Source organism: Cygnus atratus, chromosome 17 (genome assembly GCF_013377495.2).
Source record: "Cygnus atratus isolate AKBS03 ecotype Queensland, Australia chromosome 17, CAtr_DNAZoo_HiC_assembly, whole genome shotgun sequence".
In the NCBI taxonomy this organism is placed as follows: domain Eukaryota; kingdom Metazoa; phylum Chordata; class Aves; order Anseriformes; family Anatidae; genus Cygnus; species Cygnus atratus.
This window is the reverse complement of record NC_066378.1, coordinates 11,389,030-11,416,497: the sequence shown is the minus strand read 5'-3', so window position 1 is coordinate 11,416,497 and position 27,468 is coordinate 11,389,030. Positions and strand designations below refer to the sequence as shown.

Sequence of the window (27,468 nt, the reverse complement as noted above, 5' to 3'; positions counted from 1 at the left end):
TGGCTTCGGGACAGCAAGTCCCATTTGTGTGAGATGAACAGAGGCTCTAAAAAAGATCACTAAATCCAACCAGCGCTACGTATACAAACCTTGTTTATTCTAAAGACTCCTATTAAAGTGCCTTTTATTCCTGGCAATAGACAGTTTTAAATTGCAAAACAATAGATCAGCCAGCAGCAGTCTTCAGTCCTGCCTGCCCTCAGGGACAGAGGGACTGCAGTGAGTGTGGGCCCCTTTTGGCCAAGGGCTCTCGAACGCTGTGTTTCGGGGGGGCTGGACGAGGACATTCCCCACTGTGTGCCCAGCGCAGGAGCACTGGTGCAGAGGTGCTGGCCCGTGGCTTTGCCGAACAGTGCAGGGTCTCTGCAGAGCTGCCCAGGACAACGTCACCTTCCAGAGACCCCTGGGGATCCAAAGTGGTTCTCGCCCCGCGTGCCTCAGCAGGAAGCATGCCAGGGCCGGCAGCTCAGGCTTCAGCGGCATCCTGGCACGGCGTGCTGGAGTCTTGTAGGAGCGGCGTTGTCTCAGAGAACTGGGGCGGCGCACTTGGCGTGGCGGGGTCACGCGGGTTCTTCTCGTCGGCGGATCTCTGCGAGGAGAGAGGGCAGCAGTCACAGCCCTGCAGTAGTGCTGCAGGTCAGACCCTACAGCACGCACACCACACCCCCACCTAGGGCACTCGTGCCCCAAAACCCCTGGACTTCCACGTCCACCCTTTTCCACCTTTTTCTGAAGGCATCTCAAATTGAAGATTTTTTCATCTCCTCTCCTAACAGCGTGAAGTTATTTCCATTCCTGCCCCCCAATACTTGTAGCATCCCTGAACACCCAGCCTGAAGGGCCACGTCACCAGGTAGAGGAGCTGTGGGGTAAGCCAGTAGGCTGCACAGCACCAGAGAAGGCAAGAGGGAGATGGGCAGGGTCTTCTCATGGCCACAGGCCTGCATATGGATGAATGAGTTGCTCCTGGCCAAGCGTAAATACCAAAAAGAAGCAAAGAGAGGGTGGAAGGAGAGACAGGTAACCTGGAAGAAATACAGAGACTGTCCCAGCATGCAGGGATGAGGTTAGGAAAGTCAAAACCCAGCTGGAATTCAATCGGGCAAGGGATGTCAAAAGCAACAAGAAGTACTGCTCTAAGTACATAGGAGACAATAGGAAGATGTGGGCCTGCTGCTGAAGGGGGCAGGGAACCCCAGAGACCCTGGAGCAAGGAAGACATACCCTTAGTGAAAGAGGATCATGTCAGCATATTTAAGCAAAGTAAGTCCACAAGCCCTGACAGAACGCACCCACAAGTGCTGCTGGCATTGCAAAGCCACTCTCAATAACCTCTGAATAATCACGGTGACTGCAGAAGTGCCCAAAGACTGGAGGGAAGCAAACGTCACTCCTGTCTTCAAGAAGGGCAGGGAGGGCCCAGGGAACCACAGGCCAGTCGGCCTCACCTCAGTCCCTGGGAAGCATTGGGAACTGTTTCCAGGCACACCAAGTCATCAGTCAGCATGGATTGATTCACAATGGAAAAGTCACCTTTGCCCAACCTGGTAACCTCGTCTGAGGGAATTACTGGCTCAGTAGATAAGGGCAGAGCATGGCCATTGCCTCCTTTCACTTCAGTAAGGCATTTGACATGGTCTCCTGTGAGATTCTCATAGAGAAGCTGGATGGGCAGTGAGGTGGGTTAAAACTGGCTGAACAGCCGGGCCCAGGGGGTGCTGATCAGTGCACAAAGTTACCAGAGGCCAGTAACTGCTGGTGTACGTCGGGAGTCAATCCTGTGTCCAGCCCTGTTTAGGATCTTTATTAATAATCTAGATGACGGGCAGAGTGCAACCTCAGCAATTTGCAGGTGACACACAGCAGGGAGGAGTGGCTGATACGCCAGAGGGACCTCGCCAGGTAGGAGAAATGGGCCGGCAAGAGCCTCACGAGCTCCAACAAGGGCAAGTGTAAAGCCCTGCACGTCGGGAGGAACAGCCCCAGGCAGCTGGCTGGAAAGCAGCTTTGCAGAAAAGGACCTGGGGGTACTGGTGGATAGATACCAAGCTCAACATGAGCCAGTAATGTGCCCTTGTTGTGAGGAAAGCTAATGGTATCCTGGGCTGCATCAGGCAAAGTACAGCCAGCAGCTCGAGGTGATTCTTCTCCTCTGTTCAGCACTCAAGACACAGCTGAAGTACCACATCTAGTTCTGGGCTCCCCAGAACCAGAGAGACGTGGAGCTACTGGAGATACTCCAAAGCAGAACTATAAAGATGAGTAAAGGACTGGAGCATCTCATATGAGGAAAGGCCAAGTTGAGACTGTTCAGCCTGGAGAAGACAAGGCTTGAGGGGATCTCACCCATGTATTTAAGCATCTGAAGGGAGTGTGCAAAAACAACAGAGCTAGGCTCTTTTCAGTGGTGTCCAGGGACAGGACAAGATGTTATGGGCACAAACTAAAACACAAAAGGTTTGAGCTGAACATCTGCTTTTTTTTTTTTTTTCTTTTTTTCTTTTTACTGTGACAGGCTGCACATAGCAGTGAGGGGTATCTCCATCCTCAGAGATACTTTAGACATCTGGACATGGCCCTGAGCAACCAGGCCTACGTGGCCCTGCTTGGGTAGGGGTGTTGCAGATGACCTCCACTGATCCCTTCCAACTTCAATGATTCTGTGATTTTGTGCTTCTGTAATACAAACCCAGATATTTGATACATAAAACTACCTCTTGAAAGCCTTTCCATCAAGGTTCTCTGCATGCAAGAGCGAAGCAAAACCCACCAGCTGGGTGCCTCTGTTACCCCCATGAGTTTTGCCCTTTTAAGAACTTACCTCTGGATCTCAAACACTCGAAGGGAAAAAGGTGAGAAAAAACATTTCCTCACACCAAACCTATTTTTTATCTCAATCCCTGATGATATTATTAGATCAGGTACACAGGGAGAAACAATATAAGCATGTTCTTACAGCCTGGGTAAGTGCTAGTATTAAGATATTCATCCTGAATACTAAAGCCAGGAGACAACACCGCTATGTCAAAGACTGCCAGGAAGACACCTCTGGAACACATGGACCGTAAACGTTTCCATTTGATTGGTTTTGAACACAGTTTAATCAAATCAGGATGAGAGAAGAGTGTGTTACCTTGACTGAGTACGCACCTACAGTCTGGCTTCCCGCAACACTTTAACTGGAGGCAGCTTTCTGGCAGAGGAGGCCTGGTTGGCCTTATTACTGTCTGAGTTCTTTTTATTGCTACTCCAAAATAAAGAGCATTTTTCCTAGAAGATAATCAGGCTAGTTTATGGTGCACTTTGACATGAAATCCATGGAGGGTCCAATTTTAGGAGGAGATTTTAAAAGATGTTTCAATCAGTGTTTAAGTATGATCTAGTTATTAATGAAGATTTCAAAATCTAAGTTAAACTAAGCCCTATTTAAGATTTCGGCATCAAGCCAGTTTTAAAATGGTCTGTTTGCCTTTTAAATGTTTCATTACACAGGCTGTAGGTCATGTCAGCTGAGGAGAGCTACAATGCTGCATTGGGGCATGTTTTATGCCTGCACAACAAATATGCACACTTCCAGGTGCAGGTCCAACAGATGCATTTTAAAAGTGGCTCCACTGTAAACTAGACTAAGATTTAAGTGTCTCACAGCACTTCATCTGGACTGGTTTTACAGCACACCGCTCCCTCTGGAAGCCAGAGGAATGCAAGAAACTCTAGGAAGGAACTGGATTAAGCAGGACCTTCCCACTGGCAGACACGTGAAGGTGTGGACAATGCCCCTCTTCAGTGTCCCCTCTGATATCAGCTCTTGCCCCAAGAGGGAGGACTGTGCACGATTAAGCAATCATCACTAGATCAGCAACACTTCAATCAGAGGAACATACCTTGGCTGCAAATTGCTGTCGTCCAGTTTACAAGCTCTTATCTATTCATTAGGCAGAGACTTTAATGTGCTGTTGCATAGCTTCCTTAGAGATTTATAAAGTCATTAAGGCTTTTTATTTACTTTTCAGGTAGTCAGACACTTCCTGCAGTTTATTTTTAGTTCCAGCACTTCATAACGCTTTGGCTGAGCACCCAAATACAGTTGTCTTATACCTGGGTTTGGGACATTTCAAACTGACCGAACAGCTGCTTTTGAGTGAACTTTAAAGCCAGCTTTTCTTCCTGACCCCAGCTGGCATGGTTAAGGCTCTTTGACACCAGGAAGTAAAACTTGCACAAGGCAGGGCGAGGAAATGCCAGCCCAGGGCTGCAGCAGGTCTCAAAAACAGCTGACCAGCAAATACTGACTTTTTTCAGATATGCTGGTGCTACGCTGAACCCACTTGCATTTGCTGGAGCCACGAGGTTCAGCACACTCAAAGGCTGAGCATTTCGGAGCACAATAAGGGTTTAGTGCTGAGCCCTAGCCCCTAGCACCGCTCTCACACCACAGGGGAGCCCGTGGAAGAACAAGTAGATTTGGAATCATGTGTTTAAGTCAATTAAGCAGTTGTAGGCTTGGTAAAAATCCAATTACATGATACTTGGAGAACCCTAGAGCTATTTAAAGTGGGCTTGTATTAGCATTTCAGTGAGGGCAGTTACAGGTTGAGCAAAGGCAGCCTCTCGCACATGCTCTCACCTCAGTCCACTCATCCTAATCTTTGCCTTTTCATCCCAGCATGTAGCCTCTTCTTATCTGCAGCTTTAGAGCCAGCTCAAGCCATTTGACTGTAACGCCAAACTAAATAAGCTTGCTTTGATATAGGTTAGGGTAGAGAGCTAGATCTCTACTTCAGCGCTAAGCTCTCTAAAAGCTTTAGCTCTTATCAGATGAGTGTTTTGCAGCTGGAGACACAGATCACCATCAAGCGTTTGAGCTGTTTTATATTCTGTCCCCACAGCCTCCTGCCCAGACGGATCAGACTCGTGTGCCAGCCAGGCCCCCACACTGCTCTCCCCTCGTGGGGCAGCTCCCACCAAGCTGCCAGCTCCTGCAGCCTTCAGAGGTCTTGGCTTCTTGGTTAGCCTGGACCCACAAAGGTCGGGGGGTCTAACTTCCACAGCTATTTTGGGCAGTTTCACTTGTAGAGAAACAAGTGAATTTCAGGGAAAGACAGGGTCTGGTCTGGGTTGAGAAGCAGCCGTGGTATCTGTGCCCCTCCTGTAAGAAAACAGCTACTACATTTAATTTGTGAACAAATTGAACTTAAGTAGCCATCCCCTCGAGAAGGCTCTGATTAGATGAGAGAATGTCTGGGACCCTGCAGAGACATACGTATTTGGGTGATAGCACAGACTTGCTGCTTTACATGGAAACCAGATTGAAGAGCTAGGCTTATTCTTTCATTAGCGGGATGAGCTGAGAAATGTTTCCTCCTATGGGAGCCCACGTCAGTGAGTGCTGCATGCTGAGATGGCCAGAAACGCTTTTAAATTATTGACTTGCAGCCCAATTTCTTGATAGCTGAGGAAGTCCTGCTGTTATGTACTGGCACCATCAGGACATGGTTCTGCTTTAGGTTGTAACAGATTCACAGCATCAGCCAATGTTTCATCAGGATTGTTAGATTGTCAGCCCAATCTACATCATCTGATTAAATCTGATTTGACTAACAGCATTTCCCACTTGACATCTGCAACTTCTTACCTGACTCATCATCATGAGTACAGCAGCTGAGATGATGAGCGGGACGCTGAGCCCAAGGAAGATGTACTGCAGGTAGTCTAGGATGGATGGGATCAGCACCAGGCTGGTGTAAAACTGCTTTAGGACTGAGCCTTCAATGTATCCACTCTGCCCAAGAAAGCAAAGTTGTTATAGGCATTTCGCTTTCATCCAGAGCCGAGACAGACCATCTGTGCAACTCCTCTCCCACCACAGATTAGGAAATTTAGGAAAGACTCACTAAGGCCAGTAGCTTCTACCAAATAGCTGGACATGCACACATCTGTAGGACCGCACTCACTGGCCCACATTAGCGTGCAGATGCTGGCAGCACTGTTCTGGGCTCTATTTAACCCCACATCTAGGGCAGAGCCAGAAGTTCGCCCAGTATAGTGCAGGGTTTGTTCAGCTCAGAGGGATTAACCACCCAGCCAAGTATTGCAAAGCCTACTGTTGGCTGCTTAATTAGTCTGTCTGGCTTAAAGCTTTATTCAAAGTGGAGTTTCCCCAGCAATGCAGTTTCCCCCTTCCTGCACAGGACAATCTTCAGAAACAGGTCAAGGAAGGCAGCTCACCTCTGCGAACCACAGCAGCGGCAGCACCACTGGCTTAATTTTCCCTGTTTGACTGTGGGGATGGAAAAAAGAAATACACATTTAGATTCCCAGTTGATCAGGCCACAGCTACTGTAATCCTTCCTAAAGAGAAGCATCTGGTAGACCAGCAGTGGTCAGGTTACTGGTGCAAGGATGCAGCAATTCCTGCTGCTGCAGGGAGCTCCCTCCCCTCCAAGGACCAGGTCCATCTAGGGACTTCCATGCAAGAGCGGAGGTGACATTTCCATGTGAGCTTAACTGCCCAACGACAGCAATAAGTGCCACGCCAAATCTGGGCTACAAATACATTAACTCAGTGAACGGGAATGAACTTTTTGCAGCTCCAAGCTATCTCAGTCACCTGCACGGTACTACAGGGTGATACAGCCAAGCTCACAGCATCAAGGCTGTCTGCTGCTATACACAACAGAGGCAACCTCCACAATAGAGCTGAAAGCATCTTTTTGGAAAGAAGTTTTCAACTATCAGCTCTGTGAGCTGAGTGTGTTTGGTCTCCTCATTTTGGGGGTAACTCCTAAACAGCAGCACAATGCAGGCAAACTGCCGCTGTGCCCCAGCAGGAGCAGTGCATCCGTATTGCATCGGCTGCCCGGTCGGGTGCACAAAACACTGCTGGGGCTGAGCAAACAGGCAGGCACATGCAGCACTGCTAGAGGACGGCAGTTTGAGGTCATTGGAACAGCTGACATTTCACCACATCAGCCAGCTGGCCTCTGCAATGGTGACAACTGGCAATGTCAAAGCTGCCTCATCTTTGAGGAGAGTAAGCTCTGCAGTGACCCCAGAGCCAGCAGCACTCCCTGCTTGAGGGAGAGATGGCCATTTGTAAAAGATGATCACTTACATTATACCAGACACCTGCTTCAAGTACTGATTCAGCTGGAGCCTGATGGAGCAATTCATGGGGATGCCCGTCATCTGCACAGGAGAGAAAAAAACAGTTTGTCAGTACAGCCCACATTTATCATGAGAGCTTTGCAGAAAAGCAGCTCTTCGCTTTCCATCACAGCTGCTCTGGGTGCCACCTTCCAAAGCAGTGAATTAGACCATCCAGAGATCCACTGCAGCTGCTGCACATGGGGCCAGGAGCAAGGCTGGGGTTTCCACCAGTGTACCAGCACTGGTCAATCAGGTACTGCTTCCCAGGCTCATGGAGGGGCAGCCCTGTCCCCACAGTACTTTGGGGTCTGTCCCCTGCACTTGAAGACCCACTAGCCAGTCAGTGAGCTGCATGCAGCAGCATCCAGAAGGAATCAGTTCCCTCGGGGTGGTCTGAAGGCAAAAAGCTAAGCTAAACAGGCAGGACTGCTGCAGAAGGCAGCACACGTTCAACAGGCAGACAGCATGAACTCAGGGAGGTGCTTTATGTGACACAAGGCTTGTAGGACCAAACCTAAGCAAGTTCAAATTACCAAGTAGCATATGCAACCTGCAAGTGATTCCCTAGGCAGAGCGTTTTAACAGAAACTTCATTTTTTTTCTAAGTCTGATGAGCCTCTTCTGTTCCTCATCCTACCTGCACTAGGTTTGAGAATGGGAATACACCGATGCCAAGATTCATGCACACAAAGGACACTGAATGTTTCTCTTAACTAGGACTACATATCAACAGCTATCACTGTCCAATAACACAAAGACCACGAAAACACCACACTTCAAAGTTGGGTCTTTTGGCACTGGTTTCTCATGATGCTGCAGTTTTGCAACACATTAAGGGCAGAGAGTTTTCATTGGATTGTCCCTGCTTGTTCAAAGCAGACTGCAGCTAGATAAGACTTTAATTGTACTGTTATCAGAAGAGGTTTGATACTGTAATAAACTTAATTAGATTTCCTTAACTGTGATAAGAAAAGCAGAGAACCCAATGCCTAGGTAAGAAGCTTACCTTGCCTTGCCTCAAGAGGGAGATTGGTTTCTTGCTTGAGCTATTACTGAATGTTTGGAAACGTCCCACCCACGGCCACATGCAGAGTGGGCCGCGGGTGGAAGAACCCAAAGTCTCCTCCCCATCACCAGCTGGGACAAAGATGACTCAAGACACCTCAAGTCATCACCATTGGAGTGGTGACTTCACCCTTACATTTAGATATGCAAGAAGCAGCCCAGTACAGAAGCAGCCAGCTAGACGGGCAAGTTGAGATGGTGGAAAAAAACAGCTCCAAAATGGTGGCAACAGCTTCAGCTGCAAAATGGTCTTCAGACTTTGCCAGTCAGCTCTCACAGCAGTATGTGTTTACAGATTTGGGGTGTAACTGGCTGCTGCTGCTAGATACACCTCCTGGTGTTGTGGGCCTTCCTGAGTCAGTGGAAAGAAGCTGACTGTGCTTATCAAAACAATTATGCTTATAATTAGTCCTGCAATTCTCTAGAAGGCTGGCCAGTTATTCAATTAGTTTATGGCTTTAGCGTTTTTATCTGCACATGTCCTCGCCACTTTGCACTCTGGAACCTGCTCAAGTCAGCGCCACGAGAGCAGAGCAAGGCCACCAGGCCGCAGTGACAGGCTCCCCCCACCACCACTTAGCCTGGGCCTGGCCCCGGTGCGAGGAGAGACCCCTCCGAGGGGGCGAGACCGCAGCCGGGCCCCCCACCGGGTGCACGTCGAGGAAGAGCGCGTGGTGCTCCTTGCTGGGGTGCAGGCCTTCAACGGCGTTCACCAGGCTTGGGTCGGCGTTGTAGAAGTGAGGATGGGAGATGAACATCGGTGCATCTGGATGAGAACAAGGACACCTTAAGCCCATCCAACCCCACCTGAGCGTTTTGTGTTGACATTTTTAAGCCCTTGAAATATTTGAGCAGGCTTTTATACCCTTCTCCTTCTTTCCCTCCTGGCAGCTTATTCCACTGAGAAGGTTAAGAGCCCGTGTCTAAGCCTCCTTCTCCCCCATATACCACTCCACACAGCAATAATTCACCATCCAGACATGGGTTAGGGCACTGAAGCCCGAATTCTCACTCCTGCATGACCTATACTCACTGTCCAAAGTTAAAATTTAGTTTGGCAGTTAGGCGGCCTGCCTGCTCCCAGCCTGGGGGAGGTGATGGGCCTGGCCAGCTCTCAGCCCTTCCCACAAACAAGGCTGCTGTAGGGCCATGGACACAAGTTTGGGTTCCACCCCCTCCCCCCATAGGTTAGCTTGTCTCACATATCTCTAGAGTTTAATATTGGCACAGCAAGGAGGAACCACAGCAGAGCACTCACTCAGCCTACAGGTGCTGACGTTCTGGATGCCGGACTGCCTGCAGGGGCAGAAGCCTTCATTGGGGGGATAGTCCGTGCCATTGGCAAAGAGTGTTTTCGGGGCCACAAAGCGATAGGTGGGCACACCCTTAAACTCCCCCGACTGCTCATACACCAGTGTCATGGATCTGGAAGAGTTTCAGTGGAGAAGGATCAGGATTAGCCAACAGGTTCCCAGCCCAGAACTGGGCTCTTATCTTCGCTGGATAAGATGCAGTTGCAATGTAACTTAGACTTTGAGATCAAGATAAACACCCAGAACAGAGCTTTGGATCAGGAATATGTATCTAAGCCATTTGCTTTCCATGTTTTAAGCACAAATAAAGGGCTGGTTGGGACTAGTCATGAAGAGAAACACACAAGCTTATAAATCTGTTTGCAGAATCCAGATATGATTTGTTTAAGGGCATGTAGTAATCCTCACGGCTGCTCTGCCACAGATAATACCTTCTTTGTGCAAGCACTGGCTCTGAGATAGAAGTGTTCTGTGGCAGGGGATGGACACTGACTAAATCTGTTTTGCAGCACAGCTCCAGCATATAGGCCATCCATTTTCCATAGTGGAAGATTTTACCTTTTGACCTACGTTACACAGCAAGATTTTATTTTGGGTACAACAGACCAGTGATTTGATGCTGCATCATCGATACCAGATGTCCAGGATAGAAGCAAGTTTCCAGGAGGGAAGTTTGCTTCCTTCATGCTCAAGCAAGACTTGTGTGGATGCAGACATCCCAGGCAGGCCAAGGGGACAGCTTACTGCCATAGCTGCCTTCTGACACCAGGACTGAGGAGGGGAATTCAAGGCACGTTCAGCAGTTCAAGGCAGTTCTGGCTGTGCCAAATCTGGGGAGAACAGACTGCTCTGCCTTGTGAGGAGACGGATCCACTTCCTCCACAGGACCCACACCCACAGCGCTGTCCTGCAGCAATCTCCTGGGCTCACAAGAAACTCAGCTTTCCACTTCATTTTATGCCTTGCCAGGAAACATACTTCATTTCCTAAAAGACTTCTGTAGTTCTTCAAAAACAGGTATATGTATTTAAACTTTGATTACTAGTAAACTTCCCTGAAAGTCCTTGGCTCTGGGTCATTTTGGTATTTGCTGATGCCTCTTGTGTAGAGGAATTCCTGCACTAATGCTTGGCTCAGCTGACTTTGCTTGTTCACTGAAGAGGTCATTGTTCTCTGTTCAGCATGAGCACTTTGCTTGTTTTGCAGCAACTGCAAAGCCTAAATTAACATTATCTTCCCCAAGCTGGGGACATGGCTTTGTGCCAGGCTGGCTGCCTCACTTCCCCTCCTTCCAGCCTCATGGAGCTTCCACAGGAGCAGGGCAGACTCCGGGGGTACTTAACCTCCGTATGATCAGCTAACTCAGGGTGTCATACAGATGTGCACAGCTGACCATGAAGTATTGCATTCACAAAAAAAAAATAATGAAGCAGCCTGGAAGCAGCGGCACAGCCCCCAGCACTGCTTGTGCTGGGGCTAATGCAGCATTTCCTTATGACAACCCATATTTCTCCCTCCCTCTTCCCACATCTTATCTAGACAGGTTATATTCTGCTCGTTCGACATATAAGCTTCCCCAGTGATCTAAAAGGTATTTAGAAATACCATTAAGATGCAGCTAGACAACTATACTACTTGCAAAGCTCAGACACTACAACACCGAGCTGCAGCTGAACCTTTACCTACAGAAACTAGTCCTCAGCACTCCGCCTCGCTGCACAGGTACTCTGCATGCACATCACAAATCCTGCCACCTGCACGGGGACAGCGTGCCTTGCCTGCTGCAGCCTCACCTGCAGGCATCGGGGCTGTAGAACTCCAACGACGTCGGGGACATGAACGGCGGCCACATCTCCCCCGCGGTCCCATTGATCATGTTGCACCCGGTGCTCTGCCAGTAGTTCACCTGCGGGGTGGATGCAGAGAGAGGAGCTCAGTACTGGAAGCTCGGCAGAGAGCTGGCTTTCACCTCTGCCATTCCTTCCATAGGAACTTGAGGTAGCAGCACTGAAAGTCCTTCAAGATGGAAGAACTTAACACCTGATGACAAGCCTCTTGCCATCTGGCTGCCTTCTGGCAGTTTTGCAGTTGCTTTGACATTAAATCAAAGTTGTGGCAGTTGAGGTCCCACAGACATTTGCTTTCAAATCTATGACCCAGCAATACAACAGTAACAGCTTTCCATTTATCTGGCTTGAGATCAGGCACTGTCCCCATATTAGAGGTTTGCCAGCTGACACTTACCTTCTTTAACCCATTCCATGAATCCACCATGTGAACTCTACTGATGTTCTTCATGCCCGTGTACACGGTGAACAATCCGGTATTGGAGCTGTTAAACTGTAGAGAGAAGAAACTTTCAATCCATTATATGTGGCAAGACTGCAATATGTTGACATCTTTGCATGCTTCATTAGCACTAGGAGTGCTTCATGTACTGTAAGCTATTAAAGTTTTATTTTGGTTGCTAGAGACAGCTTCCAACACACACGTTTCTGCTTGAGGGGAAAATTAAGGCAGCCTTACACAACCACCACCAATTACACATTGCTGCTCTAAGCAGTTTGTGAAGCAGACAGCCTGGACTCTCAATAGCAAGAACAGTATTTCTGTGATTTTAGCCTTCCCAAGCAAGAATTTACTCACCCCTATTAACATGCCAAATTTCCCCTTGAACGGGATCAGGCCAGGAACAATCATATTTATTGTGTCTAAAAGAGGGTCGTCATAGCCCCACAGGATCTCCCCCACCGTCCGGTTCATAAAGGCCTCCTGTTTCAGGCCAGCCAGGGCCCCGCTCAGTAAAAGCTTCACAAAGTTTGGCAGGTTTTCCATCATGACAGATGCTCCCTGGGAAAGAAATCAATCTCTGAGACAAAAGCCTTGTATTACCAAAGAGAAAGCAATGCATCTTCAGTGCTCAGCAACCTCCCTCTGCTGCCGCGCTCTTCAGTTTTGCAGAAATCCTTTGGACAGACTGAGGCTCACCATTTATCCCACATTTGGGCAGAAAACAGTCTGTGGCAACAGCCACTGAGTGCTCACAAGTTTCATTTCCCCAGACAATGCTCTGCTGAAGTTGTAGTCATGAGCCAAGCTGCTTTGCCAGCCGCTCTACACATTCTGATTTTGGCAGGGTAACAGCCCAACACAACCACCAACACCCAGAAAACTGCATTCTGTAAGCTTAACCACCCCATGGCTTCACCAGACTCAGTCCCTACAAGAAAGTAAGCTGCAGGTTAGCCTTGAGCATCAACACCCTCCCGACAAGCTCGGAAGCCAGTATTTCTCCGGGGAGCAAGTCCTTACCAACATCAGGATGTTTGGCATGACAATGTACTCATCTTCGGTGCCATTAGACAAGTCTGGCTGGAAGAAGAGCTTCCGATATTCCAGGTAGGAGACGGTGTCATTGTCATGGAATGTGATGTTCGTTTTGTACCTGAACTCTCTGCAAAGAGATAGGAGGGACCATGGGAACCTTCCCCCGCACAGTGCCGCTGCATTGCCCATGGAGCAAGGATGGGCTGCACAGGCCCGGCCTTGTTCCTGAGCAGAGAAAGGAGACCAAATCCAAGCAAGAAGCCTCGGGGCAGCGGGAGAGGCAGTGTGCCAGGTGCCAGTCACACACCCTGACCATGGTCCAGGTGCGTGGCAGCACTGCAGCCTGCGAGCAGCGCAAGGCATCCCTGATGGATGGGATTCGGCAGCAGCCTGCAGGCACCACGTGTTTCCTGCCAGCTCAAAACCCAGCTGCTGAGAAGCACGAGACAAAAGCATTTATTCCTGACGGAGGAATAAGCCCGCTCTATCACTTCTCCTACAGCTGTTGAAAAGCCCAGCCCTACCAGCGAGATGCCCAGATAAGCAGATCTGCACCTCCCCATGCGCCAATGCAACCTGCGTGGCAGGAGGGGACCAAACAAGATGGCACAAGCCCCACTGTCAAGCCCACACAGATCTGACACGGAGATCCCGAGCGGTTCCTGGGTCTGGGCACCCTGTGTGCTTCCCATCCTTTGCTGCATGCTGTGGGGACAGCCCAGCCTCACAGCTCTGCCACGGCACGAGGCTGTCCCCAGCATCACAAGCCGGTTACAGCTCCCTGGGGAGCTGCAGCTCAACCCACCAGCAGAAACAAAGTCCTTTATTGTGGAGCCTCTGTTTTATGGTCCATGATAGGGAAGGGCACTAATCTTGCTCAGCAGGACATTAATAAGCTTTGCCCCTTTGCTTATTCTTATTCAGTGGAAGTGCAGCCTTTCCCCCAAGCCAAGCGACTGACGTGATCACAACATACAGAATCCACATGGTCTTACAGTTTGACCCAGCAAGCCCAGGGGAAATGAGGGCATACACATACTGCCAGGCTTCTCCCCAGCACTACTCAAACAGCTTTGGATTAGACCAGTAATCTTCCCGCATGAGCTTGCTTAGGCTGCTGACCTGACTTTGCCTACATGTGCATGCGCTAGCATCTTGAATATTGTTATTTATGGGTAAGCTCACATGCTCATTTCAGCATCTCCCATTACTTCGGATACCACGTCCACAGAGACATCTGGGCTTCAACTATCTTTAGACATGGCAAATGGATTGAGTCCTGCTCTAGGTGGACCCAACGAAGTCTTAGTGCTCCACACTGGTTCTCATGACCAGATCATTCATTTTAGGCAGATTCTGCATCTCATCATGTTAGATGGTAAGTCTTACATCAATCCATGAAGTTTGAAACTTCATATTGAGGCGATTCCAGCTTTGGAGCTGGACTCTTAAATGCACTGTGAAGACCAAACTGAAACCCAGTCTGGAGATGGGATTTGCCCACCACCATACCAACACCCCTCACACCTGCGTTGGGACCCTGTCAGCCCAGGTCTGGTTGTACAGCCCAGGGTCCCAGCACAGGACCAAGCTCCACAACTCACACTGAAGCACTGACCAACCTCACCACCCTGTTGGCCAGAGGTCCCACACATGGTTTTAGCATGATCAGAGCAATTGCCTCACATTTGGGTTGCTTTAAAATCTTGTGCCACCAGGCTCATGCCAGGTGTGCTAATACGGTGCTCCCCTCCTGAAGGGAGCAGCCAGAAGCCTGGCAGGCAGCAGATCAGCCAAGCTCACGGACCACAAGCGGTACCTGACCTGTAAACGTATGGCCCACGCTGGTTCAGGATTGGTTTCCCTCCCTCGAGGACCTCGTTGGGGTTCACCACTTCGAAGAGGTGCACCGACAGGTAAAAGGGGACCGGAATGTCTTTCCACATGCCGAAGGAGATGCTGCTGGGGTTGATCCTCACGTTCTGCAGAAAAAGAGAAAGAGGCTTGGTGGCCCCAGCTGAGCACAGCCACCCTCGCCTCCTGCATCGGGCCCGGCTGAAGGAGGCAGTTTCGGCAGGGGATCTCTAGAGGACGCAGAGCGTTTTGCAGACTGAAACAGAGCCAGTTCTAAAATGGGAACTTATGTATGCAGAAGCACCACGTTCGTGCCACAGGATATCTGTAGGCTTATATACTCAGACTCAGCCTGCCAGACTCCTACCCACAGGGTTTCAAAGCCGTTTCGATGTGCTGGAGGCTTTCACTGTGCTAGACAAGCCGGCACTGAATTCTTTCACAGCTCTGCAGGTTTGACTTGCCTGGCATGAACAGAAACCCTGTTCCAAAGGCTTCCATTCACTTACCAGGTTTGGTAGCTCCACACTGCCAGAACCAGGCAAGGGCTGGGAGAGTTGACTAGTCCTTGGACAACACAACTGTTTGGGTACCAGCAGGGAAGGCCCACTAAATTCCCCAAAAACAGACAAAGAGAACCGTGATGGCAGCCAAACTGTGTCCAAGTTGCCTTTGCTTCTCCTCACTTGCCATCCTGTGGTGACTCATATTTGTCATAAGGCAGGTCAAAGGCAATCCATGATTGTGTTTTCCATATCACTGTCCCACTTTCTGGGAAATGCCTGCAGAAACTCAACCCCACACCTCCTCCCCAGCACCTCCAGGTGCTGGCACCTGGCCACTTGTGTCTCTGCTCCCTCCCTGCCTCCTGGGGGCTACTTTATGGACTGGCACACCCAGAGCTTGATCGCTCTTAATTACCTATTTCTGAGTGCATTCCACCATTAGCTTTGCTATCTCTGCGAGTACAAGCCCTTGTTACAGTTAAGTAACCCAGCTTGTTTATGGAAGCGGGTCTGACCCACTAATCGGCAACAACATGTGAGCATTATCCAGCTGCAGCTCGGCCCCACAGCAGCTTGGTTGGGCTCCGCACATTTGATGCTGTGGCAAGAGTGAGAAGTAAGCTGCCAGAAACCTCCCCACGTCTTCCCTTCGGTGTCCCGTGGCCAGGCTGTGCCACCTGCGAGCAGCAGGACCTTGCATCCATCCCCCAGCAAACCCTTCCCACCTCCGCATCAACCTCAGCCCTGCCAGCCTCACAGACTTCATAACAAAGGAGTAATTTTAGGACAAGAGCAGCCAAGATTTTATTTAGGCTGTTTTATAACCCTTACTCCTGCGCGTCCAGCAGAGCCTGAACAACATCTGCTTTCTTTCACTTGTTTGTGCTGTTTGGCACTCCCCAGACTCCTCATTGCATATGCATGCATTTATATAACCTGCACATAGGCAGATGGAGCTGCATCCCAGCTCCCTGCTGCCTTTCTCAGCCCTCTCCCATCCAAACCAGCAGCTCCAGCTCCCTCACGGGTGTCGCTAAGTCAGATCTACCCAACAGGGTGGCTGCGGAGTCAAGCTGCTTGTAAGTCAACACGAATACGGTCATGTGTCTGCAATAAAAATAGATTATTTTTTCACTTAGACGGGTTACAACGTGTCGCTGAGAAATCTGACATCTCCTGATCATGCTGCTCTGTGTTCCTGAGGAACTGAAAGAGACTGGTTACCACTCGTCTCATCCAAAGACAGCGCTGCAAGTCTGGTCCTGGCTTCCAGGTGGGAGAGCGCGGGAGTTCCCATGCGGAGAAGGAACGCTACCTGCCAGCATCTGCTAAAGGCAATGAGGGTTCCTGTCTGGATTCGTATCTTAGGCAGGTCCATGGTGCTCCAGGTGCCTCCAGGTTTTGCAGGGCCAGCTCTATAGGCACTCACAACAGTTCCTCTACACTCCTTTACCAAAAATATCTTCAAAGCTATAACCTCGTTGCGCTAGGTGGTTTTCCACCAGCATGCACCATCCCGACCTCCCACGCAGAGCTCAGCGAGGCAGGGCTGGCAAAGCAGCCTCCACCCGCCTGGCCAACCCTGCTGCCCTCGAGGCCCCGCTCTTCCTCTCACCCACCACCCCAAATACCAACCCAGAAGTTTCGGCAAGCCCCTGGATACTTCTCACCACCCTAGACATCAGCACTCAGTTTTTCCATTTTATTTTAAGCTATGTAAGAATTTGGGACCCTTTGGGTCGTGCTGAAGATGTGGAGCCCAAGTAGCTGAGACGAAAGGAGACCTGAGGAGAAATAAAGGTTGGTCTTTTCCCCTTCTTCTGTTCTCATTGCAAGGTACCAGGGACTAGCTAGTTGGGCAGAAAGAATCAAGATGATCTAAAGGAAATGAAGTTTTCTTGCACTGAGCACATCACCCCTGTTCTAGAGGTGCCTTCAGCCTTCTGTTTGCTGGTACCAGCTCCAGATGGCCACAAAATCAGACAAAGACTGACCGGTACTGCTTGAGCCAAAACCCTGGTTGGCTTTGCCCAGTCAGCAGCGCTTTCGGAGGATACGTTTCAATAGAAGCTGGTTCCTAGCAAAGGCTTTTTGGCATGGGTAGCTCCAGCCACTCGCTGTTCGCCTCCTCTGCCAGGGGCACACAGCTAGGGGCCGGCTTGGGTAGGTGAGAGCCTGGAGAAACAGCCAGGCAGTTGGGCAAGGGGGAAAAAAGTTGGTTGGGTATGAGCCCAGGCTCTGGGATCGGCAGCAAGGATCCGGTAGCTGCAGGGGTGCCCCTGAGCAGAGCCCAGCAGCTGCCCCAGGCCAGGCACGGGCTCCAAAGGGACCCAACGCTGGGCAGAGCCGAGCCGGGAGCGATGCTGGGGAGAGCACGGGGAGGGGAGCAGCCCCCGTTCCCTGCTCCCTGGGCTGCCTGGGGAAAGGAGGTAGAGGAGGGTGGATGGAGAAGAAGGTGGTTTTGCTTTCAGCTTCTCTATGTTCTTGTCTGTTATTGGCAACAAATTATATTAATTTCCCTACATTGCATCTGTTTTACCTGCTATGGTAATTGGTGAGTGATCTCCCTGTCCTTATCTCAGCCCTCGAGCCCTTTCCATTGTCTTTTCCTCCCCCTGTTCTTCCGAGGGCAGGGAGCTGGAGAGCAGCGGGGGGAAGCTGGGCTGCCCAGCACAGCCCGCTGGCTCGCTACTGGGGATAACTGGTGTGCTGCCCACCAGGACAGCCTCGCTGGTCCCCGGGGCTCTGCGCAGCGGTTCCTGAGTGGAGCAGCACCTCGGTGCACAGCCCCACACCCACGGGGACAAACTGGGGTGCAGGACCTCTCCTGTTGGTCACGGAGGTCTTCACGGGGCCAACTCCAACTTCTCAGTCTCGGAGATCACCCCACAAAGAGCTTTTCCAGAGCACCCCAGCACGCCACCCGTGCCACCGCCAGCTGGGAAAGCGCGCTGCACGAGCGAGCCCGCATGCACGGGTACGAAAGGAGCGCCCAGCACCACCAGCGCCGTCACCCCCTCGGCACATAAACCCCTTGCTAACGGGGTCGAGCCCCCTCTCAGCCCCCATCCCACTCGCCATAACCAAGCACGGAGCTGCCCGGGTACAAAACCCCGACAGCACGCCGAGCAGCGAGAGCGAGCGACACCGAAGCCCCTTCGGGGCCCAGCTCTCCCCTTCCCCAGCGCCGCACAAAGAGGGGAGCGCAGCCCCCGGCCCCCGACCCCACGTTTAGGGGGGACGTGCCCCCGTCCCGGTCCCGCTGACCTTGACCACCTGCTCCTTGACGATGGCGGGCCCGGCCAGCAGCAGGCAGACCCCCAGCAGGGCGCAGGCCGCCCCGGCCAGCCCCAGCCCCACCGCCGCCCTGCGCCGGGCCGCGGCCATGGCTCGGCGGAACGGCGAAAGGAGCGGACCCGAGGCCCGGGGCCGCCGCTTTATGGCCGGGCCCCGGCGGCGACGGTGGGGCGGGGACCGGGGCGGGGACCGAGGACCGGGGCGGGGACCGGGGACCGGGGCCGGGGCCGGGGCCGGGCAGCCCCCGCCGGCCGCAGTCCCCCAGGCGCTGGCCGGGGGGTTCCTGCTCGGCACGCAGCGCTCCGGGGCTGTATGGCCTCAAAGGGTTTTGTTATTGTTGTTGTTTTTTATTTATTTATTTATTATTTTTTGCACTGACGCACTTATTAACAAACAAAAAAAAATTATCTTAAAGCACTGCACTGCTTTTTTTTGGTCCTGGGCGGGGTTTGGCCATGATTTGTGGTGGCCAGTTCATTATTTGCCTGTGCATGGCTTTGTTCAGAATAGGAAAATACTGTTCAAATCAGTTCTCCTTCCAGCTGTTGTTCTTTTTTTTTTTTTTTTAATCGTCAGATTTCCAGGGAAAAGCTTCACCGACCTGTGATGGGGACCTAAGCAGAGTCCCCCCCTTGGGGACCTCAGAAAACCTAACCGGGCTGCAGTGCCCGATTTTTTAGATTGCCCAGTTCTCTTCACTCTCACCTATACACCCACCCCCAGATGACCTACCTGCATTTAAGGAGCCCCATTACAGACCACCCAAAGCTCTGCCGAAGGGCTTTTGGACTTTTAATTGCTACCTAAGCTTGAGTGAGTCAAGAGGGCAGAAAAAGCAGGCCACCACGAGCTGTATTTGCACTTGCTCGGGGCTGTTTTATGTTATTTCAGTCCACCCCTCCAGCTCTGAGCGCCCTGGGGCAGCACGGCGCGTGCAGCTCCCACCCCACGGGTGTGAATCACCCTTTGGAGCTGGTGACATGCGAGGGCAGAACCCAGGGCCAGCCCAGCAGAGACACCCCGGGACATCGGTGATGGCACGGCACACTTACCTGGCACGCAATTTAGTCCAAAGGCTTTCTCCAGTTTAGCACGAGCCTTGATTATCCAAGCTCATTCCTTGAAGGCCACAAAGCCCCAGGAGTTTCTTTCCTACCACTCTTTCAACCCAGTATAAATTGCCATTAACATCACCCAAGACAAACCTTGCTTTCCCTCCCGGAATCCCACCCTTCCAACCTCGATGCTGTAAGATTACTTCAAGTCCCACTGAGGTCCGTGCTCAGCTGAAAACATTATTCCAAATCCTAGCACTCCCCCTTCTACCCACCAGCACATAACACTGCCCAGTATTGCCTGGAATACTTCTGATTTCTTATTTAACTCCGGGCCCTTTTCCCCCATTTCCCTATCTAGGGTGCAGCACAGTCAGCTACTTATGACCTGCAGCTTCCTGCCAAGTAGGTTAGTGGAGATTTCTCTTCTGTCAGCATTCCCGGAGTGTGAGAACCACCCCCTACCACTTCAGCTCACTAATACCATAGTATTTCCACTTCATGGAAAGCTGGGATCAAAGCGCATTCGTAAATGCTTAAGGTACCCCTTAAGCTAGTACTTCTTGAAGTTACAGTCTGCTTAATAGGCTCAATCTGGGTAAAAAAGAGTCAACCCAGTAACTGATTGAAGGCTTAAAGAGCATCAAGCATCTGGTTCAAGGGATGCAGGATCCCTGTTGACATTCTCACCACTGCACTGTGCAGCACTGTCAGACGAGTTTGCCGGCCTTTGAAGGAACTTGAGATTACCATCCTGATGGCTGTTACTACATGAGTGCATAAACACTACGGGCAGTACCCAGCCCACCACCAGGAAAAGCAGTGTTATTGAAGCCTTCCAGCTCAGGAAGGACTTGCAGTGTTATGTTCCATTACAGATGCATGCTTGCACAACGCTACCAGCTGCGTAACAACCGCAACCAGCACTGAACTCCTGTCAGGGCCTTTGATAGTTACAGAAACACTTACACATCCGCAGGAGAACAGTATTGCAACTGTTAGTCTTGCAAAGCATATATAAGCCTTGCATAACAGAGTTTTATAACACCTTTGTATTCAGAAAGTATGTAATTATTCCATCTCTAACTGCAATTAAACAACTGAAAGAACTTCTCGCATAATTTAAGAGACACCAGTTTTGTGGATGCAACAACTTTATTGGAATGAACATCTGCAGAGAAATTTCTAGTTGGAAGCAAGCAACAGATCTCCAGTTCAGTTACCACCCCTCAGGCGCAGCACGAGATGCAGGGTAGACTCCTTCTGGATGTTGTAGTCGGACAGGGTGCGTCCGTCTTCCAGTTGCTTGCCAGCAAAGATCAGCCTCTGCTGATCTGGGGGAATGCCTTCCTTGTCCTGGATCTTGGCCTTGACATTCTCAATGGTGTCGCTGGGCTCAACCTCCAAGGTGATGGTCTTGCCTGTCAAGGTCTTGACAAAGATCTGCATGCCACCCCGCAGGCGCAGCACAAGATGAAGAGTGGACTCCTTCTGGATGTTGTAGTCAGACAGGGTGCGCCCGTCTTCCAGCTGCTTGCCAGCGAAGATCAGCCTCTGCTGGTCAGGAGGAATGCCTTCCTTGTCCTGGATCTTGGCCTTGACATTCTCAATGGTGTCACTGGGCTCAACCTCCAAGGTGATGGTCTTGCCTGTCAGGGTCTTCACAAAGATCTGCATGCCACCCCTGAGACGCAGCACGAGATGCAGGGTAGACTCCTTCTGGATGTTGTAGTCAGACAGGGTGCGCCCGTCTTCCAGCTGCTTGCCAGCAAAGATCAGCCTCTGCTGGTCGGGAGGAATGCCTTCCTTGTCCTGGATCTTGGCCTTGACATTCTCAATGGTGTCACTGGGCTCGACCTCCAAGGTGATGGTCTTGCCTGTCAGGGTCTTGACGAAGATCTGCATGTTTGCCTGGAAGAGAAGACGCAGAGCTTTAGGCAGGTGTCCCCTAAGGGCCGCAGCCCGGCAGCCAGCAGCCGCCTGCCCAGCGCCCACCGCAGTTGGAACCCAGAAGGACCCGGCCCCGCGCGGTGACGTCACCATGGAGGCCCTGCCCTCCTCACAAGGGGGCGGGGCCAGGCCCCGCCCGCTCCCGCCCGCTCCCTCCCGCTCCAGCCCCACACACCCGCCCTCCGCCATCTTGAGCAAGGCCGTCGCGCCTGCGCGGCCGCCATTTTGCCGGCGGCTGGCCGGGCTCCCTCCCTCCCTCCCCCCCTCCGCCGACGGTTGACGCTGGGGGGGGGGCAGGGAACGCCCTGGCCCGCGGCCCGCCCGCGCCCCGCCGCCTTTCTCACCGCGCCTCCCTTCCCTCAGCACGCATCCAGCCCTCTCCCGGCTACCCGGCCCACACCCAGCCCCACGCACAGCCTTCGCTCCCCCTTCACCCGCTGAGGCGCGGCGGTACCCGGCCGCGCAGCACTCACCACAGGACCCGCGAGCACAGCGCACCTCACCCTGCCCTCAGCCGGCTCCAACTACGCCACACACGCCGCTCCCGCCCCCTATATAGCCGTCTGCGCCCCGCCCCCCGCGGCGCGGATCACTCCGCCGCGCACTATTTCTCCGCCGTTCCGCCGGGCGGGCGCAGGGGAGCGAGGCCCGGCGGCGCGGAGGGATCGGCGCGCCGCGAGGTGATGCGGCTCTGAGGGGCTGGGCGCGGGGGGAGCGGCGCCGAGGGCACGATGCGGGGCGTCGCAAAACCGGGCCTGGAGCTCACGGAGCGGGGCTGGGGAGTGCTGTGCCTCCCTTTGGAGACGCCTAATGTGGCTAAAAGCTTCTTGTCAGCCTCACGGTTTTATTCAGGGATTTTATTCAGCCCCAGAAGAGGCGTTCCATTTCAAACGTCCCTCGGTTTTCTTGCCGTGGGCACGGTGAGGGGCTGCGCCGCTCGCAGGCCTTGCCTGGAGGCTGCTGAGGAAAGGAAACACTTCTGTGCAAAAAGCTGCGTGGTGTTAAAGTCTCCCATGTTCATCACATTGCTAAAGGGAGAGAAGTGGCAGTATGGTCTCCCTGTCCTGGGCCAGGAGCGGTGTGAGACAACACGAAGTGCCAGGTAAAGCCTGCGGGCAGGGCCGTGCTAAGGCCCTCTGTGCTGCCATCACCTCTGTAAACGTGCTCCTGGCATGGAGCAAAGGACAGAAAAACAAAACCAGTGTCCAGCCACACACACGCCACCACCACAGTGCTGGGACACCCACCAGGCCCGTGGCCGAGGCAGATGATGGGCAGAGACCGGGCACAGACTGCGTCAGGTCAGGGAGGCTGCAGGAGAGGCCTGCAGGGAGAGGCAGCAACCTGGCAAGGGAAATAGGATGTGAGGAACAAGTGAGTATGGAGTATGTATCTGAGGTATAATGGAGTTTGCAACTCAGGGATAAGGCCTTGCCAACTGAGGTAAAATCAACCACAAATAGATTTAATAATGCTTCTTTTTAACTGTGGTCTCACTTACAGAGCATGGTCTGTTAGGTCCGTGTTGCATTCAGTTGGCTCCTGTGCCATCGTAGTCAAAACGTACAGCAATTCAAGGGCAAAGCTGAGAACAAAATGAGGCTTTGTTTGCAAGATTCGCTGGATGCCATTTGGTTCAATCTGCTTACAAAATCCTTCGTTTCTGTGTACCCAAAGAAAAACACTGCCTACCGAACTGACGCGGCTGACACCCAGGGCTGCACACCAGTGGGAAGGGAGCGGAGACCCAGCAACAGCTTTGTGATTGGTTTGGGGGAAACCGGCCTGCGTTTGCCTGACACATGGAGCTTTTACAGGAGGGGAATGCTCTGGGGATCTTCCCAGCCTCTCCTGCCTTGCATTTGTATTAAAACACAGCATTGCAATAATAATCATAAAGAAAAAGCAGCTCAGACACCCAGGTGGTTTATCTGAAAAAAAAAAAAATAATAATCCACAAGTCTTTTGATTTTTGCTCAGAATGAGGTTGGAATCATGCTCAATGGCTTACAATGTATGCATGTATATAAACTAAATATTTGAATAGACTTTCCGTTTTAAGAGATCTTCCATCATCTGAAATTGAAAAATAATGCTAAGCTTATTCTTTAGTTACAGAATGTAACTCTGAACTAGTCTCAAATAGTTGAAAAGGCACATGGCACTCTATTTCATTACAAGATAAAATTATAACAGCCATAAATGAAGATGGTACAGTGCTGTTCTTTATCTAATTTGGCTAGGCAGCCAACCACTGAGCGCTGTGGGTGAATTTCACAGAATCATAGAATCACTCAGGTTGGAAAAACCCTCTAAGGTCATCTAGTCCAACTTTTAATTTGTACCTGAATTCTGAACCTTACAACCGAATTGTGGAGCAACACACTCCAAAAGCTTCAGATTCATGTTGTGTTCAGACTGCAAGGCAGATGTTATGCCCTAATGCAACCCAGTCCTTAAATATGTCTGGTGGCTTGCAGGAGAACAATGCTTTCCCTTGCTGGGAGGAGCTTTCCATGAGCACAGCCACTTCATGTTTCTCCTACACCATCTTTGCAAGTCACCCCTTGCTAAGATTTCAGGACGAGCTTGGTGAATAGCAGGACAGTGTTCCTAGCAGACCATGACATATTGTACGGACAAATATTGATTTCCTGTGCCCAAAACACTCGCACTTTGTGCCTATTATTATAAACTCTTTGGGGCAGGAACTGTCGCGTTCTTGTACCCCTGTGTTTCTTATACTCCAGAACTACAGCTGCTCAGAGAGATCCTGTCCAGTGAGCTTACAGCAGGGATCTGCAGACATACCAGTAGCATAGCCAAACTAACACCACTTAATAAATAGCTTTAACTACTCTGACAGGAAATGTCATTTACATGTGTCACTAGTCAGCAGTCCCCTACCAGAGGGAGCTGGACATGCTGTTGATAACTGAACAGGGTAAATAAAGCAGCTGGTAACTGAACTGGGTAGATAAAAGCTGTTTTGAGATCTGCATGGGCTCAGGTTTCTGAGCTGTACCTTTCATCCCTCGCAGCTCTGATGACTTTCCCAGTCCAGACACAGCCGTGCGAGCCAGGCCAGCCCAAGATCAAAGCAGTGAGTTGTCTCCTGAGAAGTCCTCACACCCTGCTCCGGGCAAAGCCTGGTAATGCTGCCAAGACTCCAGCTGGCCCAGGACAGCCGAGATGAGCAGATACCACTGAGCCAGCTCAGAGCCAGCAAGGCTTCAGGAAAAAAACTCCCACAACCACCTTAGCTGGTGAGTACAGGAATCTGCCATGTCCTGGCTTTTTTTGCCTTCTCCTTTGTCTGTTTCTGGGAGCGTGGTGCAGAGAGCCCTGAAGCAGCTCTGTGCTGCCTGCAGGGTTGGGTGGAGGCGAACTCGGGGGCTGCGGCGGTGTCAGGCAGGGTGAGCCGTGCGGCATCCCCCAGATTTCAGGGTTTGCATCTACGGGGCCACAGTTTGGCAAGAAAATACCCAGCTAGACATACAAATCTTGTGTTTGCATAGTCCTGCAGAGAACCAAGTGACAAAGGAGCCATCTTGTGCCCCCGTGGGCCTTTCTGGCCTGCGCATTCAGTGCGCAGAGATTTCTCCTGGTGAGCACGACGCGGCAACCCTAACCCCAGGTAAAATCCGGGGCGAAAAAGGGGAAGGGCACCGCTGGAGATGCCGGGGATTGAACCCGGGGCCTCATACATGCAAAGCATGCGCTCTACCGCTGAGCTACATCCCCCTGCCCCGCGCTGCCCACCCTGCCTGGCGGCCAGGTCCGTGCCCCCCGGGCTGCCCCGGCGGGCACCCAGCGCCAGGTCCCACCCGGGGGGGCGGCCGCCGCTCGCCCCTGCTCCCTCGGGAGGCACCGGCAGGGCCAGGGCACGTCTGGCTGCACCGGCCGGGGCCTCCCCGGGGAGCGGGGGTGCGCTTCGTTAGTTCAACGGGTGGGGAAAGGGGCGACGGGAAGGGCGTGGGGGGGAATAGGACGGGCAGCGAGATCCCTGGGCATGTCCCCCCGAGATCCCTGGGGCTGCTCGGCCCTGGGTCAGGCTGCGAGTGGCACGCAGCAGCGCGGCTCCCGTTTCTGTATTTATTTATTTATTTCTCCGCCTTCGGAAATTGGAAAAGTTCAGGAGGGAAGAAAAAAAAAAAAATCAGTTAGTTCAAAAAAACAGATCACAACCTCCCCGTCGGGGAATCGAACCCCGGTCTCCCGCGTGACAGGCGGGGATACTCACCACTATACTAACGAGGATGCTGAAGGTCAGCCTCACCGCGGGCCACCTCACCGCTGAGCCCGCCGCCGCTCGGGCACCCGCCGCCTCCCGCTGCTGTCCCCGCCGGGAACCGCCGCCAAACGCCACCCGAAACAGCCCTTCCTTCGACCGGGAACGGGCTGCGGCCCCGCTCGGCGGCAGAACGACTCACCCGGGCGAGAAAAGGAGAAAGAAAAGAGAAAAAAAAAAAGCTCTACCGAAACCCGGGATCGAACCAGGGACCTTTAGATCTTCAGTCTAACGCTCTCCCAACTGAGCTATTTCGGCGGCTGAAAGCCCCCACGCTGGCTGCGGATACGACCCCGCCCCGCACCCGTGGGTGCCCTGCCCGCAGCGCAGTTCGGTCGCGAACACGCGGGGGGCGCCCACTCGCGGCAGCGCCCGCTGCCTGCGGGACGGGGTTTGCCGTGCAGGTCAGGGCTTCCCCCGCCTGTCCGCGCTGCTCTGCTAACCCCGGGAGAGCAGGGCCGGGTCCCCAGGGACCCCACAGTAACAGCCACAGGGGTGCCCGCAGGGCGGCTGCAGCCCGCTTCCCCCGGCAAACAAACAAAAAAAAGTAAAAAATAACAAACCTGCAAAGAGCGTGCTCGGTTTTAGCAGTCTTGAGATGCAAAACAGACAAACGCTCGCCTACAACCCCCGCCTTACTGCTGACCGAGTGAGGATCCCCGCAGAAAGCACGTTCCCCGCCCCGCTAAATAACGGCTTCGAGCACGTTCCAACACCATCCACGGGGCACGAAAACGCTCGCAACCTCCCCGTCGGGGAATCGAACCCCGGTCTCCCGCGTGACAGGCGGGGATACTCACCACTATACTAACGAGGACAGGCGCTGGCGGAGGGCACCCGGGTGCCGCTATAAGGCTCGAAGGCGCTGCAGGCTCCGCTCCCCGGCCCGGCCGTGTCGCTGGGTGCAGGGGGCGGCGGGGAGCGGGGGCGGCGGGGCCGGGAGCGGGGCCGCACGGCGCGGGGGACGGTTGGGTGCGCTATGTCTGCGCTGCCAGGACAGCTTTTACCGCACTGGGGATGTAGCTCAGTGGTAGAGCGCATGCTTTGCATGTATGAGGCCCCGGGTTCAATCCCCGGCATCTCCACTTTTCCCTTTTTCTCCTTCTTTGTGGTTTAAAGCTTGCTTTAAGCCAGTTGCTTGTCGAGTTTCCGAAAGATCTGTAATTTCAGCTTTGTAAATAGACTCGACGTTTGTTTTCCTGCCCGTGGCTGCCACTCCACACTGTGGCATTCCAGCATCTGTCACACGCACACACACACACCCAGCTACAACAGGGTATTTTCCTTGCTCGAAAACAAAAGCTGATCTTTCTGCAGCACTACATATTCCTACCACTTGTATCCTGGCCTGCAGCATCTGGCACTGACGGCAGTTGCTGAGGGGCTGGTGGGTTACTGCCCGCACCTTTCACATTGCGGTGTTACGTGCAGCAGCAAATTACTACAGTGCGAGCAGAGGGGCTAGAAAAGGTGAAGAGTAGGTGAAAGGAAAGGGGAACTTGAGCAGTTTGCTTGTGCTGAAATTCAAGGGCAGAAACACAGTTGTCCAGACATGTTCAGAGTTTAGCTCTGAATTCCTCTCAGCTTCAAACTACTGCATCATGCCAAGCCTGAACAACGCTTCCCGTGCCCTTGGACATAAAAGTGAACCGGGAAGAATT

The 27,468-nt window shown here is 52.3% G+C and overlaps 2 protein-coding genes and 5 non-coding genes across 7 annotated transcripts; 1 reads left to right on the top strand and 6 right to left on the bottom strand.

Moving 5' to 3' along the window:
* Nucleotides 1-79: 79 nt before the first annotated feature.
* On the bottom strand, nucleotides 80-18,689 carry SCARB1 (scavenger receptor class B member 1). Its single transcript, XM_035565010.2, has 12 exons — nucleotides 18,482-18,689; nucleotides 14,679-14,836; nucleotides 12,840-12,981; nucleotides 12,174-12,377; nucleotides 11,772-11,867; nucleotides 11,321-11,433; nucleotides 9,473-9,639; nucleotides 8,862-8,980; nucleotides 7,115-7,188; nucleotides 6,229-6,280; nucleotides 5,636-5,782; nucleotides 80-589 (listed from the first exon to the last, which is right to left on the bottom strand). The coding sequence occupies exons 1-12, from the start codon at nucleotides 18,599-18,601 to the stop codon at nucleotides 467-469; spliced, it is 1,515 nt and encodes a 504-aa protein (XP_035420903.1). The 5' UTR covers nucleotides 18,602-18,689; the 3' UTR covers nucleotides 80-466.
* Nucleotides 18,690-20,702: 2,013 nt separating this feature from the next.
* On the bottom strand, nucleotides 20,703-22,141 carry LOC118257262 (polyubiquitin-B). The gene is made up of 2 exons (XM_035565011.2): nucleotides 21,990-22,141; nucleotides 20,703-21,477 (listed from the first exon to the last, which is right to left on the bottom strand). Exon 2 carries the CDS (start codon nucleotides 21,469-21,471, stop codon nucleotides 20,782-20,784), a length of 690 nt encoding a protein of 229 aa, XP_035420904.1. The 5' UTR covers nucleotides 21,472-21,477; nucleotides 21,990-22,141; the 3' UTR covers nucleotides 20,703-20,781.
* A 3,047-nt stretch (nucleotides 22,142-25,188) lies between these two features.
* Nucleotides 25,189-25,260, bottom strand: TRNAA-UGC (transfer RNA alanine (anticodon UGC)). The gene has a single exon. It is a non-coding gene; the product is annotated as a tRNA-Ala (tRNA).
* Nucleotides 25,261-25,704: 444 nt separating this feature from the next.
* Nucleotides 25,705-25,776, bottom strand: TRNAD-GUC (transfer RNA aspartic acid (anticodon GUC)). Its single transcript has one exon. It is a non-coding gene; the product is annotated as a tRNA-Asp (tRNA).
* Nucleotides 25,777-25,992: 216 nt separating this feature from the next.
* On the bottom strand, nucleotides 25,993-26,065 carry TRNAF-GAA (transfer RNA phenylalanine (anticodon GAA)). The gene has a single exon. It is a non-coding gene; the product is annotated as a tRNA-Phe (tRNA).
* A 487-nt stretch (nucleotides 26,066-26,552) lies between these two features.
* TRNAD-GUC (transfer RNA aspartic acid (anticodon GUC)) lies at nucleotides 26,553-26,624 on the bottom strand. Its single transcript has one exon. It is a non-coding gene; the product is annotated as a tRNA-Asp (tRNA).
* Nucleotides 26,625-26,820: 196 nt separating this feature from the next.
* On the top strand, nucleotides 26,821-26,892 carry TRNAA-UGC (transfer RNA alanine (anticodon UGC)). Its single transcript has one exon. It is a non-coding gene; the product is annotated as a tRNA-Ala (tRNA).
* Nucleotides 26,893-27,468: the final 576 nt, after the last annotated feature.